The 15,812-nt window shown below is 35.2% G+C and overlaps 1 protein-coding gene across 1 annotated transcript in view; it reads left to right on the top strand.

The window, feature by feature from the left end:
• Positions 1–15,812, top strand: part of LOC149776434 (3-keto-steroid reductase/17-beta-hydroxysteroid dehydrogenase 7-like) — a 58,553-nt gene that overhangs the window by 16,752 nt on the left and 25,989 nt on the right. Inside the window, exons 2-5 of the mRNA XM_089940844.1 lie at positions 2,078–2,281; positions 5,222–5,314; positions 8,909–9,023; positions 13,523–13,638. Of these exons, the coding sequence (XP_089796970.1) occupies positions 2,078–2,281; positions 5,222–5,314; positions 8,909–9,023; positions 13,523–13,638 (528 nt within the window). The remainder of the gene's footprint in view (positions 1–2,077; positions 2,282–5,221; positions 5,315–8,908; positions 9,024–13,522; positions 13,639–15,812) is intronic.

The raw sequence follows: 15,812 nt of genomic DNA, 5'->3' as shown, positions 1-15,812 counted from the left end.
GTGTACCATATTTTAAAAAAATCATAAAAAATACAAAATATGATCTAGATAGAAATTAACACAAACTCACATGTTGCCAAGAGGCTCAACTTTTTTTTAAGCCAAACAGAAAGTACAACTCTTACATAATGCACCAATGACAGCTAGTGTTGTTCTTTAACTCTGAATACAATGTTCCATACACCTTAAGCTCCGCCCACCTGGACTTGCGCAATTGGTACCGTTATACCTTTAGAGATGAATTATGCACTTCAATGAATAGTAGGTTTCATAGATGAATTATGCACTGCATTGTCATTAGTAGGTTTTAGAGATGAATTATGCACTTCAGTGAATATTAGGTTTTAGAGATGAATTATGCACTGCAGTGTGAATATTAGGTTTTAGAGATGAATTATGCACTTCAGTGAATAGTAGGTTTTAGAGATGAATTATGCACTTCAGTGAATATTAGGTTTTAGAGATGAATTATGCACTTCAGTGTGAATATTAGGTTTTAGAGATGAATTATGCACTGCAGTGTGAATAGTAGGTTTTAGAGATGAATTATGCACTGCATTGTCATTAGTAGGTTTTAGAGATGAATTATGCACTGCAGTGTGAATAGTTTGTTTATACATGAATTATGCACTATTGTGTGAATAGTAGGTTTTAGAGATGAATTATGCACTGCAGTGTGAATAGTAGGTTTTAGAGATGAATTATGCATTGCAGTTTGTACAGTAGGTTTTAGAGATGAATTATGCACTGCAGTGTGAATATTTTGTTTATACATGAATTATGCACTATTGTGTGAATAGTAGGTTTTAGAGATGAATTATGCACTGCAGTGTGAATAGTAGGTTTTAGAGATGAATTATGCATTGCAGTTTGTACAGTAGGTTTTAGAGATGAATTATGCATTGCAGTTTGTACAGTAGGTTTTAGAGATGAATTATGCACTGCATTGTGAATAGTAGGTTTTAGAGATGAATTATGCACTGCAGTTTGAATATTTTGTTTATACATGAATTATGCACTATTGTGTGAATATTAGGTTTTAGAGATGAATTATGCATTGCAGTTTGTACAGTAGGTTTTAGAGATGAATTATGCACTGCATTGTCATTAGTAGGTTTTAGAGATGAATTATGCACTGCATTGTCATTAGTAGGTTTTATAGATGAATTATGCATTGCAGTTAGTACAGTAGGTTTTATAGATGAATTATGCACTTCAGTGTGAATAGTAGGTTTTAGAGATGAATTATGCACTGCAGTTTGAATATTTTGTTTATACATGAATTATGCACTATTGTGTGAATATTAGGTTTTACAGGTAAATTATACACTAAGGTGAATATTAAGTTTTATAGATGAATTATGCAATGCAGTGTGAATAGTAGGTTTTAGAGATGATTTATGTACTGCAGTCTGAATAGTAGGTTTTATACATGAATTATGCACTGTAGTGTGAATATTAGGTTTTACAGGTGAATTATGCACTGCAATGTGTTGTTGTTGTAGGGTTTAACACCATTTTTCAGCACTAGATTGGCTATACATGGCAGCCAGTATAAATGGTGGAGGAAGAACCCAGGAAAACCCCGGAAAGAACCACCAACCCCCAAGAACCTACTGGCAAGCTTTCTCACATACCAGCATTGGCTGAACCTGAGGCTCGAACCCATGCAGACAGAGGTGAGATGGCAGTGATCCATAACAGTAAGCGCTTTAGACCACTCGCCCCCCCCCCACTGTAATGTGAATACATGTTTTTGATTTTACAGATGAATTATGCATTGTTAGGTAAATATTAGGTTTTATGGATGAATTATACACTGCAGTGTGAATATTTAGTTTTATACATGAATTATGTACTCACTGGATGAACTAGCATGCTGATATGGTTAAAAAAATATGGTACCAAATGACAAGAAGAGAAAATGCTTGATCTGGCCATGGTTCAGTTTGAAATTTTCTATATTTGAAAGTGCTTTTCTATGGACAAGTGTTTTTTTGTTGACAATACATGCAAAATACATTCTGTAGTTTCTTTCTACATTTAAGCTCAACAATTTGTTTCACTTCTGTTTCAGTGGTATTGGTCTAACTCTCGCAGAAAGACTTCTGACAGCAAACCAGAATCTACGGCTATGTTTGGCATGTCGGAACCAGGGCAGAGCTGAGGCAGCTAAAAAGAGCCTTGAGCTGTCTCACCCAGGGGCACAAATTTCAGTTGTCATTCTTGACACCAGCAATGTCAACTCGGTTTTTCAAGCTGCAGCACAAATAAAAGAAAAGTATGTAAATCTCCGATTAGGATCAACCTGCCCTGTAATAAACAGAGTCGGGTTTGGACTATTACAAATTACATAGTACTACAATGCATTTTTATTTAACTGTCCGATTAAGATGGACTCCCTCAGTAACAAACTTATGTTGATTTTGTACTGTTATAAATCTTGTTTTACAACAAAGTATTTTTATGTAAATATCTGATTTGGATGGAGTTGTGCTATAATAAAAGAATGTAGAATTTTATAATTGTAAAAATCTTGCTGTACATTGGTGTACAACAAGGCATTTTTATTTGATGTGTCATGTACATTCTTTTGTGTTTGTGGTCTGTAATGTTTTTATTTTTTTAAGAAACTTTGAACAGCAATGTCTTTTTTCATTGCCTCTGTATGGCAACCAAACTTGTAAGCATTACTGCTATTTTGTGATAGATTGTCTTATAAAAACCTAAGAAAGCATGTGATAGGTCATCATGAAATTTTCACTAGTTGGGTTTTAAGGACTCATGTTAAGAAAGCATGCGATAGGACGTCATGGAATAAATTTACACTAATTGGGTTTTAAGGACACATGTTAAGAAAGCATGTGATAGGATGTATGGAATAAATTATCACTGGTTGGGTTTTAAGGACACATGATCAGTACTATTTGAAAATATTACATACAGAATATTATTTTTATTTTACCCTGCATACAATTTGCAGCAAGGGGAATCTTTGGTCCCTTCCATCTGTCTGTACCATGATGATGTTAGCACACTTATACTGAAATCACCACTCAGCATCATATGCGAGTGAAATATTGTAGACTTTGCTTCAGGTCATATTAGAATTTAATGATATTTGTGTGCTAATTAGATTTTTTCAAATATTTTAAAATTAAATGTTTGAAATTAAAAGCCGCATTTTCTTGTAAAATAAAACTTTCAGGTTGAGATAATTTCATGTCTTTGTTTTATGGCAGTCCTATTGAAGAATAATTTTTAAAAAAATACGTTGCTTATAGACACACGAGAGAAATTGAAGAGTGCATCAGCTTAGCGATTTGTAATTTTGGGCAGAAAAGATAGAATGCACATAATTTAGGATGATTTTTCTGTGCATTGATCATGCATCTCACTGCACAGAAAAATGGTGAAAAGGTAAGCATTGAACATGCATCTCATTGCAGAAAAAATGGTGAAAAGGTAAGCATTGAACATGCAGCTGTTAACAGCCTATTTGAAGGTTGGCAGTGCAAATGCACCAGGGTCCATATACCTGTTCTAAGTGTATAAACAGGCCCAATCAGTCAAACATAATGCATATTTACAATCTGTGAAAGTCTACCTTGATTTCAAAACCTCCAAGTCAGTCAGTTTAATCAATATTAACTGTAGATCTCAGCACACCATTTGGTTTTGTATATAGGGTGGATTTTGTAAACTGGGTGATGTGGGTGGATTTTGATGTTAAGAAGCTTGTTTTTACATAGTTATTATGTATAAAGAATGCAGATCATCCTATTAGTTACCCCTGCACATCTTAAAAGAGCTGGGATATTGTCGTTCCCATACATCAGTCAGTCCATCAAGTTTGTCATCACTTCTCCTTCCACACTTTAACGGAGCTTTATAGGCTACAGTTTGGTTGCTATGGAACTATGACAGATGATTGGAAACAATCCACAATGTTTTAATTCCAAACGTGCATATTCAGGTTGTAAAACTTGGTGTAAATATAAAGGTTGGTGAGATTGCGAGTGTTGGCAATCCACTCCTATCTTAATTTCCGAGGGGGGGGGGATGAGAGCAGATTATAACTCTTCATACTAAGGAAAAACATATGGATATTTGGATCATTTTATAACCAGACACAATATTACAGTGTAGTTCAACAACACGTATGCATTCTTGTCAGTTATTGGTTCCATCCTGGCTGGGATGTGAAACTTTCATTTTGCAGGCAATTCACAACAGTTCATTGGAAGAGAAGTGGAAATAGGACCAGAACAGTGCAGACAGCACCAAAAAAATCATTTGACATGGAAGAAAGAGCCTAAAGATTTAAGACTTTATGTTAAAATCTGTTACACTTTTAGTGTGTGTATGATTTGGACTTTTAATGTAGCATTAACAATTTTTCAGTCATATCACTATGATGTCTGCAGTGTGGCAGATTATAGTGATGTCTAGCACTGGGGCATCATGCCACAGACATGTAGCATGATGTCCCACCCAGTCACACTATCCTGACACCAGGCCAACCAGTCCTAACACTTACCTCGTAATGCTGAGCGCCAAGCAAGGCAGCTGCATGTGCCATTTTTATAACTCTTTGGTATGACTCGACCGGGATCCAAACCGACGACATCCAACATCTCAGGTGGATGCTCTCACCAAGTAGGCAACTGGCGCTGTCCTGTTACACTTTTAGAACCTTCTAGTCTAACTATTATTGTACTTTGTATTCAGTGTTGTGAGCATGAATCTTTACATGGACAGAAGAGGCTTGTTTAACATGTTTATGCACCATATATGCTTGCTTGTAAGTTGAGTCCAACTGCAAACAGTATAGACCCTGATCTGCCATTACATGATACAATAGCAGATCAGGGTTTATGTTATTTGTTTTGCTGATTAGTCCTAACAAGCTGCATAGACCCAGATCTGGTGCATTTTTGGACTTAATGAAGTTTTTATTTGGTCTCTAGTTGTTGCAATGATCTAGTTTGAAAGCAGTGAGCAAATGCTTTGTCTTCTCCACCACTGTTTAAAAATGCCTTTTATGTTCCTATTTTTATGACCCCATATGAATGTTTTTGTAGGTAGTTTTCTTCTTGTCCATCTATTCAGTTAATCTTTGCTTTTTTTCTTCATTTATATAAATTTTAATGAATTCCTGAACCCGAAACACATTTCACATCCCTAACTCTGCTAAATTTTGTATTCTGTTCTTTTTTAGGTATGACAAAATAGACTACCTGTTCATGAATGCTGGTGTCATGTCTGTGTCTAGAGTTCACTGGAAGAAGGTCTTTGCCAACATACTATCCAGGCAAGTAATTTTGCTTTATAACGTTTTATTGAAGGAAAAAGTATGTCACTGTTATTTATGGTTGGTCCAAAACTTAAATGCGCTATCTTTACTTTAATTTTTAGCTTGCCTGGTGTAAGAACAAGTCAGTTACGGTAGAGTCCGTTTGTCTGTTGTGCATTATCCATGGTAGTGAACTTAACATTACTGAATTGGCACTCAGAGATTTGCTTAAGGATGAGCATAAATTTCACTACTACTTGAAATGAAATCTGCTTTAAATATTTTACTATTAAAACAATTAGTAAAAAATCGAGTTTCACTTTTGACATTTTGTTGCATGACACAGATGTCTTTGCTTTTTGAACAAAAGGAATCTTGTTGTGCATAAAGCACTTCAAAAACCATAGGTACATAATTTAAGCAAAGAAAAACTAAGAATCCTACAAAATAATCCTCTTGAACAGAGATGTGTAGTTGAAATGGATAGTTACTGAATCAGTGCATAAAACTAAACTGAACCATTAATTTATACACAACAAAACAATATTGAATTGTACAAGAAAAGATTCAATACATGCATTGTAAAAAAATATAAGATACATAAGTACCATATATACTCGCGTATAAGTCGAATAATTTAGGATAAAATAAAGGCCTGGAAGGAGGGGGAGGTCAGCTTATCCACGGACCAATGTCTTAACTCGACAATTTTTAGGTCTTTTTGTTGACTACTGTAATGGATGTAAATCTTGTGATACGAAGCAATAATTTCTTCTGTGTCCTAAGACATAGGCATGTAAAGAAAAAAGTAACTATCAGTGACACGGCAATTATTAAACTATTATAAAGTACTATGATTTAACTTGTTATTATTTTGCATGTGCATATTTTCCGATTTCTCCAACACAAAGTTAAATAAAAGTAAATACAGACTTAATAATTTGCTGGCCGTCTGAGTTTACTAGGGAGACAATTCTGAACTGTAATGTAGAGTACTTACACAGTGCAATGCGTTCATAGCGTCACTTAAATCCTTACTTATTCCTAAACATATTAGATGCATATTTTGCTTTATTCATTGTTTCAACCAAATTGCATTCTTTTAGATTAACATTTCAGTCAGTCCTTAATAGCTGTTTCATTTACGTTGAATCACACGCTCACGAGTTACTCATTTTCCATGATATAAGCGATCCTACAACTGGAGGTAATATTTTTAGAAAGGTACACACGTTTAATTCTACAAGGCACATTACCATCATAATTTACATGTTCACGAAGAGTGGTAATAATAAAGGCTAAAATTCTCATATAGATCAACTAAGATCAACATCAATCAATTTTAATTTTGTGTTTTAGCTGAGCAAACATAACTTTCCACACAATGGAAAGCTTGATGTTTCAGCATCTCCTATGTTGATAGTCGGCAAATTTGTCTTTCATTTTACGACAGCAGTACAGGGCAGTTAATCATTAAAACCCTGAAACTGGCATTTCACAATAAGAGGGAATTTGGACCGGTAACTATACCAGTACAAAAGTACCAATATAACCAGCCTCATGGTACCATACATGTGGCAGCTATTTTTCCCTCTTTGTATATCCAACCTTATTCCCTTATTGTCAACTCATAAAGCATTTAGTATTGTTTATTATAAAACATGTATTCTGAATTAGTTTTTTGAGGACACATTTGCTGTGTGGTATGTATTTTCATTCCTTCTTTTAATTTAATGAACATAATTAACATTGGTATATACAGTATAAAAATGCCAGGTGTTCACTCATGTAAGTTTCTTTCGTGGCAATGGCGCAATTGCATATGGAGTTACAGCATTCGCAGTGATCATTATTGGGATTGAAATTAGTTGTGGATGATTTTGTTGTTGTGGTTTTTTCTTTTCTTTCTGGTTTATATTTTTATTTTTGTATTATTGTAGAGGTAATAAAAAAATCATTAATTTACGTGAATTATGTTTAAACCTAACATTCTTTTTAGTGAAGAAGTGAATTCTTTATAGTAAAGTAATTATTTCATCACAACAATAATTCACACGTGCTACAACAGAACATGTAGGACTTTCCTTGTTGAGAAGAAATGAAAATCGAAGACATAAAGTAATAATCGGGAGTTCTCTGCAAAAATCTGAAGATTATGAAATCAGGAGGTTGGCATGGAGCGACCCTGAATATTGGGAGTTTGTATTCCCTCCCGGCATGAAAGTTGACAGGTATTATGTGAGGTCGCTTACGTCAAAGCAAACTACAACTCAGCATTTACAGTATTGTCATAATTTTCGAAGCATTATTTCCAAACCTTTGTTATTGTATTTTGGAGATATCATTAAAGTTTAGCACAATAGTGCCCATGATTCGACTCCAATGGATGTACTTAATTCAGAGATTAATCAAACCTACAGTGTACATGCGGTGACGCCATTACGTAAATAAGTTCAGTAGCCTAATTGCGAGCGTTGAATCAAACCGTATTGTTTGTTGTGTTGTGATACTGGGATTACATTTTAATGAGTTAGGTATTTACAATTTCAAAGCAGAGTAAAAACGTAATTACCGGTGCATTGATACAAAATGTCCAAAGCAATAATGCATAAATGAACAATAATCGAATCAATAGGGAGAGCTAGTGTTACAGCAACTCGTGATTGCTAAATTCTTGTCATTTTCAATCAAATTATGCACAAATCTAACTTAGGCAGAAACAATAAGAAAACTTAAAATTAAATTACTTTATACCATTTCTTTTTAATAATCATGCATGCCAACCTCGAGATAAGTATACGTGCATTGTTTTAAATATAAGTTTGCCTAAATAAATGCTTTTAGAACTTACCTCATGCATCTTCAGATGTTTCAGAGTTGTAGGTCGGCATATACGCAGGTCATGCACTTTTTAGTGTTTATGCCTGTTCAGTTTGTGGGGTCGGCTTATATGTGAACGGGCTTATACACAAGTATATATGGTATATGCATTCACTCTCTCTCAAACATGCCTCTATTCATTATCATCAATATTCTACTAACTAAAATAACAGCAATACTTAATTAAAACATTTCTAACAAGGTCCTTTTGTGCAGCTTCTGAGGAGCTCCTGAGAATTGATGAGATTTTTCTGTAAAGGTGTTTCCAGTAAAGTAATTTGCACAGCTACTTATCTATGTAACTTTACATGGCGGCCAGTATTAATGGTGGAGGAAGAACCCTGGAAAACCTCGGAAAGAACCACCAACCCACGAGAAGCTACTGGCAAGCTTTTTCATGTACCCATGTTGGCTGAATCCAAGACTCGAACAAGCGCAGACAGAGGTGAGATGGCAGTGATCCGTAACAGAAAGTGCTTTACACCACTCTGCCACTCGGGGCCCCTTGAAAATTTTTAATCTTATCCTTATTACTGTATAGCAGGGTATTGGTATTACATTACTATTTATGGTCTAGTGATGTTATTGTCAAAACAGTCTTTAAAAAATTTTTTTTAGAGTCTTCAGATATACTTGCTGTCATGGTTGCAAGTCAAACACTGTTCTACAGTGACTTTGTTTTTGTTTTATCATGTTTTCTTGCTTTTAATTTTTTAAATTTTTGTTTTAAAGGGATTGTGTTCATGCATTGTCGACAGGAGAGGGTCTGCTACAGCATGTTGATGAAACTACCTCAGATGGCCTGAAGAATGTCTTTGCTACAAATCTATTTGGTCATTTTATTCTGGTGAGAAAATTATCCTTTAGTTTTGAGTATTATGCTTCAGTTTTGAGTAATGGATGGTTTACGTTAGTGATATACCATCATAGTCATGGAGTGCTCACATCACCTGGAACATTTTAGTGCCATAATCATCTATTGATAAACCCATGCTGGGTGACAAGTCCATCAACCCATCCATTTTAAATGTTTTTTTTGGGCAAAAACTTACTATGGATATCATCGATAATAAGTTATACTATAACATATGTACTTGCTTACAAGTCAAACTGCAAACAGCAAAAATCCTGAGCTACCTTAATGTAATGCTCCTGCAGATCAGAGTCTGTGTTGTTTATTCTACTGATTACTACTAAAAAAGACCTGCACAGATCCATATCTGCTAGTGCATTATGGGTCTGTGCATTTTGCAGTTGGACTTAATTTATAAAAATGAATATATATGGTACCTTCTGCAAAACAATTCCAATTTGATGTGTTGGTAGTTTGTAGCTAGAAGTCCTGCTGTCTCGACAGCTGGCATGAACACTGAGGTTAGACATTGTGTCTAGGCACTTTTTAATATAGTATTGCTTGTAGAGTCACATGACATGGTTTGTCAATATTTCAGTGGATTATAGCCATCAGTGAAAACTAGGTCAGTGTATTTAGTGGGTTACAATCTGGTCTTAGTGTCGTCCGCAGTTCTCATCTCTATATTTACAGTAATATTTAGTGCACAGAAGCTTGAGGTCATATGCTATCACATGACCGCTCAGACTTTTCATTTTTGATTAAAGCAATTCCATCATTGAGGCAGCAGACCTGCCAGCTCTTATGATTTTGCCGTAAATCTTACGAAAATTACCCTTAAAATACAGACTTACGGCATAGAAGCAAAAACTACAGGAAAATGATAGTTGCTGAAATATCCAGATAATTGGTTCATCCGATATGGATCCGGGTTTCGTATTAGGATTAGTGAAATAAGTCAGGGAGCCTGACTAATTTTACAGCAGCACCCCAGATGCTTTAAACTGCACATATTTGTTCATGCAAAGCATCTGCATGATCAAACTGTTGATTATAAAAGAATTTTAGATGGTGTCCAGAATGTAATGTATGTTTAAGACAAAGGGGGAAAAAAAACTTCTAAAAAAAAGTGTTAAAAATAAACACAGAAGAATAAAAAGGAGTATTCAGATTTTTTTTAATAAAAGCTGGAAATGACACAATTACATTTATTGGACATCATGTACCACTTTGAGTATGTATCATGGCAGGACATCATCAAGTGAAATGGAAAAAGAATTTACAAGAATTATATCAAGTTGAGAGATAGCAACAAGTCATTGAGTTGCATAGGGTTTGGAACTAAAGTTTGCGCAACTGTACTAGTGGTAAATGAAGTCTACGCATACTGGACAAACGTTTCAGTTGAATATATTGAATATCGTCGCTGCACCACACTTTTAATTACGTTTTCCAGGTTTACAATAGTAGTTACTGATATTTTGTTACACCTTACTGAAAACTTGTCAATCTTACGGGAAAAAATCAACTGCCTTACTGAGACAGACTCATCAAGGTTGGTAGGTCTGAGGCAGTGGTGTGTCCGGAAGCCTTGTCCATCCATACATCTGGCATCCACACCGAGGTTAGAGCCTGCTATTGCTATTGGGTCATTTCTCAGACACTATCTCTTGCAGAGTCACATGACTTGATATGTTAATGTTTCATGAGAGGTACGTACTACTGTCATCAGTGAAAACTAGATCACTGTCAGATTTTATGGTTGAATGATTTGCACTTACCTTGGCATTAACATCAGTTTCACCATGTTTGGGTTTGTGTTGTAGTACTATCTCAGATGCTATTGTCTGTGGACTCATATAAGTTTGTACGTAAATATTGCTTGAGGAATACAGCCTTCAGTCAAAGCTAGGTCATCACTGGAACGTATATGTATCTATTGACCTGCATTAATATTTGCATTTACCTCATTGTCTCATGCTCCATTACATTCACAGTCATGTATATGCGTCATGGGGAATTTTATGCCTTTGAGTCAGGACTAGATCATTGTGACCCAGAGTTTGTGGTCCTGTGTCTGGCATTTAGCTTTGTATTTAATTTGACACTCTTGTTTGCAGAGTAATGTGACATGATGACATAGAAGCCCATAAAGAGTACTGCATCATTTAGAAAAAACGTAAGCTGTTCCACCACCGTTGTTTTCAGTGGTGTTGCCTCTGTGACGTTCTTTTTGTATGTGATACAGTGAGACCATTTTATAATATTGGTGTGTTTATATTGTGAATGCTTAGGATTTGAGAATTTTTTTTAAAGAAAGCTGTTTTTATGTCTTCTTTCATATTTTACAATTTTTCACTTTAATTAAATTGATATTATGTTATGAATTAAGCATAAGAACCATAATGCAATTTTGTTTCAAATACTTGGGATATTTATAGGAGCTATGTATTATCAGTGCCAGTTTTTATGCGTCTACCACATTTATGGATGTTGCATATATTCTCATCAATGCCTGTTTGTCTCATCCTTTCACATCGTATAAAGACTGATCCTGTTGTAAATTGTGTTCTGCTCAGTAACATTTAAAGGTCTTTATTAATCTATGCCACTTAACATGAAGCTTTACATTAATAAAGTGCAAGTCAAGTTTGAATTTCACCATTTCCCATCAAAAAAGTTAGAGTTGTACTGCCTCTTTGACTTTGAACTGTGTCTTTCATTTGCAAGAAAAAATGTCATTTCCACTCCATTACTTTTGTTGTACTTGTTAGATTAAAACTTAATTTGGTATGAGGCTTCACCTTTGGAAGACCTATGTCATGTTTGATTTTCAGAATGTTCTAAATAGAGTTATGAACCCATTTTGACGTTGTCCTTCAATTGCAGTTTCATTTTTGTGCAGTAACTTTTAATGGACCTAATGGATTCAAACTAAACTAGGTATGGGGTCTTATATCTATGAAATCTGTGTCAAATAAATATTTCTTGATTTTGACACATTTTTCAGAGTTGTGGCCCCTGTTTCTGACTTAAACACATCAGATTGGCAAGGAGTCTCATTATCATATTGATACATTTCTGTCTGTTTGTCCTACACTTTTTTGTACAAGATGAGAAATATTAATTTGACCTGTTTAACAATCATTTCATCATCCATCCATCTCAATTTCTGCACAATAACACTGTTAATTATAATTTGATTTCAACCAAATTCACTTGTCAGCATTCCACATCATTGCTTGGCAGAGTTAAAGCTCTTGATTGTTGAACCTGTCCAATTTCATTTTTGCAGTCGCTGTCTTTATTTTTTCTAGATTACAACTAAATTTGGTATTCAGCATGATACTGATCAGACTGAATCGGATTATTTGCCACTCTTTGGCTGGTGGTTGAAGATAGATTCATGAAAAAGTGACCAAGAAAGTAGGGATAATAAACCTCTTAAAATGTTTTAATTACACAGAAGAATATAAAGGAATGTTATGGGGAAAAGTTCAGGTAGGGCAACAGTTACATTTAGTGGACATAATGTGTTTATTTGAGTATGCCACATGATGGGAAAAATGATTGCCATCACCTCAGCCCATATGAATTTTTTGTTAAGGATTACGTCAGATTGAGAGATATCAAGAAGCTATTGAGCTTCGTAAGGTTTGGAATCGCAGTTTGTGTAACTGTACTTAAGGTAATTAGGTTTAAGTAAACTTTTGAGTTGAACACGTTCACCTGTTGCTGCATCAGTTTTGAATTACACGTCTGTAAAATGTATGTTTTCCAGCTTGACAGCAACGGTACATGATATTTTGTTACAACTTACTGAAAACTGGTCCAACTTACAGAAACGTTTTACTACCTTACAGAGAATGTCTAGGTAGGATTTGCAGGTCTGTGCTGCAATAAAATCTGTGATGGACTTTCACTACATTGAGTGGATTGCCACTAGTCTGGGGGGAAAATGTACCAAGCTGAGTTGACTTCCAAAACTCATGGTGGGCACTTAATCCCCTTCCCCTCTGCCCACATCCACTGGACTTAAGGGGGCAATCTGTAATACATGAAGTATGTTCTGTGGGCAACTTTCAGTTGGACGATACCCGCTTAGTGTGATTTTTCAGCATTCAGCCTGCATGTTCATTTAGCATAGTTTATGCACCTGATTTTTGGATCCACGCACTTTTGTTTCCATATAATAATTCCCATAATTTTTATTATTGAATTTTATATGTAGCTCTGTATTGATATAACATAAAGCGAATTTGATTATTAGCTTCCCATATCATCATTTAGTGGGGCAATGGTCACAGAGTGTTGGACTTGTATTTTCAAAGCGTAGTTTCCATTGTTGATTTTCATCATGAGATTTGCCATTCTTTACAAATGAACCATCAACTCCTGTACTATACCACCATTGTAGCCCTTCCTCTAGAAAACGACACTCCCCTAGTGAATAATTTGGAACATCACGTTTTAGAATTTCTTTTTTATTATAGGTTCGAGAGTTGGAAGATTGTCTTGGAGGGGACACTACAACACAGATAATATGGACCTCTTCAAAAAGTGCCAGTAACAAGTATTTCCATATAGAAGATATGCAGCATGTGATAGGGTTGGTATTTGTCCTCATTTTTATTTTGCCTATGAACGGATTGGTTGGTATTTGCCCTCATTTTTATTTTGCCTATGAATGGATTGGTTGGTATTTGCCCTCATTTTTATTTTGCCTATGAATGGATTGGTTGGTATTTGCCCTCATTTTTATTTTGCCACTGAATGGATTGGTTGGTATTTGCCCTCATTTTTATTTTGCCTATGAATGGATTGGTTGGTATTTGCCCTCATTTTCATTTTGCCTATGAATGGATTGGTTGGTATTTGCCCTCATTTTTATTTTGCCTATGAATGGATTGGTTAGTATTTGTCCTTGTTTTTATTTTGTCTACCCCCCCCCATGTTTCCATTTGGCTGCCTGCCCCTGTCCTTTGGTGTTGACCCTAGCACTTTTTCCCTCACAAGGTAAAAAAAATATTGTTTTTCATAAAATCCTGAAATGGATTTGTGCATCTGATTGAGCTGGTTTACCTCATTAATTGGATTCCTTATTACATTATATATATACTAATCATTATAATGATGTAGGCAGCAATTAGTTTTTATAAATAATCAAATTCAGATGACTTAGTGATGTAGACGCAGACAAAAAAAACTTGTAAATTTCGAGTATGAGAAATGGCAGCTACGGTTGGTAACGTGGTCTCACTGACTTGATGGTGAACGAGTTCTCTCAAGATTTAAAGCACATAAAAAATTCTTCTGTGAAAAATAATCACACAGCTATAACAATTGAACTTTATTCTTAAATTCTTCCACACATAATAGATGTGTACCAAAAATGTAAAATGGTTAAAATTGCTGTTAAACGTAACATACACTACATTGCTTAACGCAGAGTGGTCTAAAGCGCTCACTGTTACGGATCACTGCCATCTCACTCTGTGTGCGTCGGTTCGAGTCTCGGATTCAGCTAATGTGGTTATGTGAGAAAGCTTGCCAGTAGCTTCTCGTGGGTCGGTGGTTCTTCCCGTTTTTTTTTCCGGGTTCTTCCTCCACCATTAATACTGGCCGCCATGTATAGCCTATCTTGTGATGGAAAATGGCGTTAAACCCTAGAACAACAACAACAACATTGCTTAACAGTTAACAGGCAGGCCTATGCGTATGGAGTCGAATAGGTAACAGGTGTTCTATTTATAGCGTGCTTCACTGGGTAACTTTGCTCTGTGAGGTAAAGGGTTAACAAGCCTTGAAAAATTTAACAAAAATAATTTATTTCCCTGGAAAAATACTGTAAAAAAAATGAAAAAATAAGAACTTACGGTTTTGGAGCCCTGGGTGGTCCAAAGCGCTCACCATTACAGATCACTGCCATCTCACCTCTGTCTATGTGGGTTCGAGTCTTGGGTTCGGCCAATGTGGATATGTGAGAAAGCTTGCCGGTAGCTTCTTGTGGGTCAGTGGTTCTTTCCGGGCTTTTCCCGGTTTCTTCCTCCACCAATAATACTGGCTGCCATGTATAGCCTATCTTGTGCTGAAAAATGGCATTAAACCCTACAACAACAACAACAACTTAAGGTTTTAAGAATCAAATCCAGAAATAATCCATGAATAATCCCTGAATAAAATGTTAGAAGTCCTAATAATGAAATGTTCTAATGAATTCAAATTCGAGTCCCAGTGAAGAATCCAAGATGGAAGGCGATGACATATACTGTATCCTTTATGGTGTAGTAATGTCTACAGTTCTTCGTTAACAATAATCCGGTCTTGGAAATTCGAATACAAATTTTAAGAAATGTCTTTGTTCAAGAATTCTGTATGAGCACTCAGAATATTTCCAGAGAAACAAATTAATCTTGTAGAATCCAAATAAACTGAAGAAAATTTAACATATACCTCGAAAACTGGCTACAACAGAAGGAAACAACTTAACATTAAGAGTTTTAAGCCCAGACTGAGAGATCTCTCTAAGCATCACTATTAAAACTAGGGTCACTTGATCATGTTTACATATAAAAGAATCACTTAGTCCCAGTATGACCATGATAAAAACCAATCATTTTACTCCGAGAATAAAATAAAAATGTGACTTATTTTGAATTAAAATCGAGAACTAGGTCAGCTTTATGCGTTTGCAAAATGAATCAAAGTCAAACTGTTTTCTGAAAAAATTTCCAAATCATGTAAACAAGATTATATTATAATAGCATGTACAATAATTCATTT

Source organism: Sinohyriopsis cumingii, chromosome 18, assembly GCF_028554795.1.
Source record: "Sinohyriopsis cumingii isolate HCF-2022 chromosome 18, ASM2855479v2, whole genome shotgun sequence".
Lineage (NCBI taxonomy): Eukaryota > Metazoa > Mollusca > Bivalvia > Unionida > Unionidae > Sinohyriopsis > Sinohyriopsis cumingii.
This window is presented reverse-complemented; position numbering and strand designations above follow the sequence as displayed.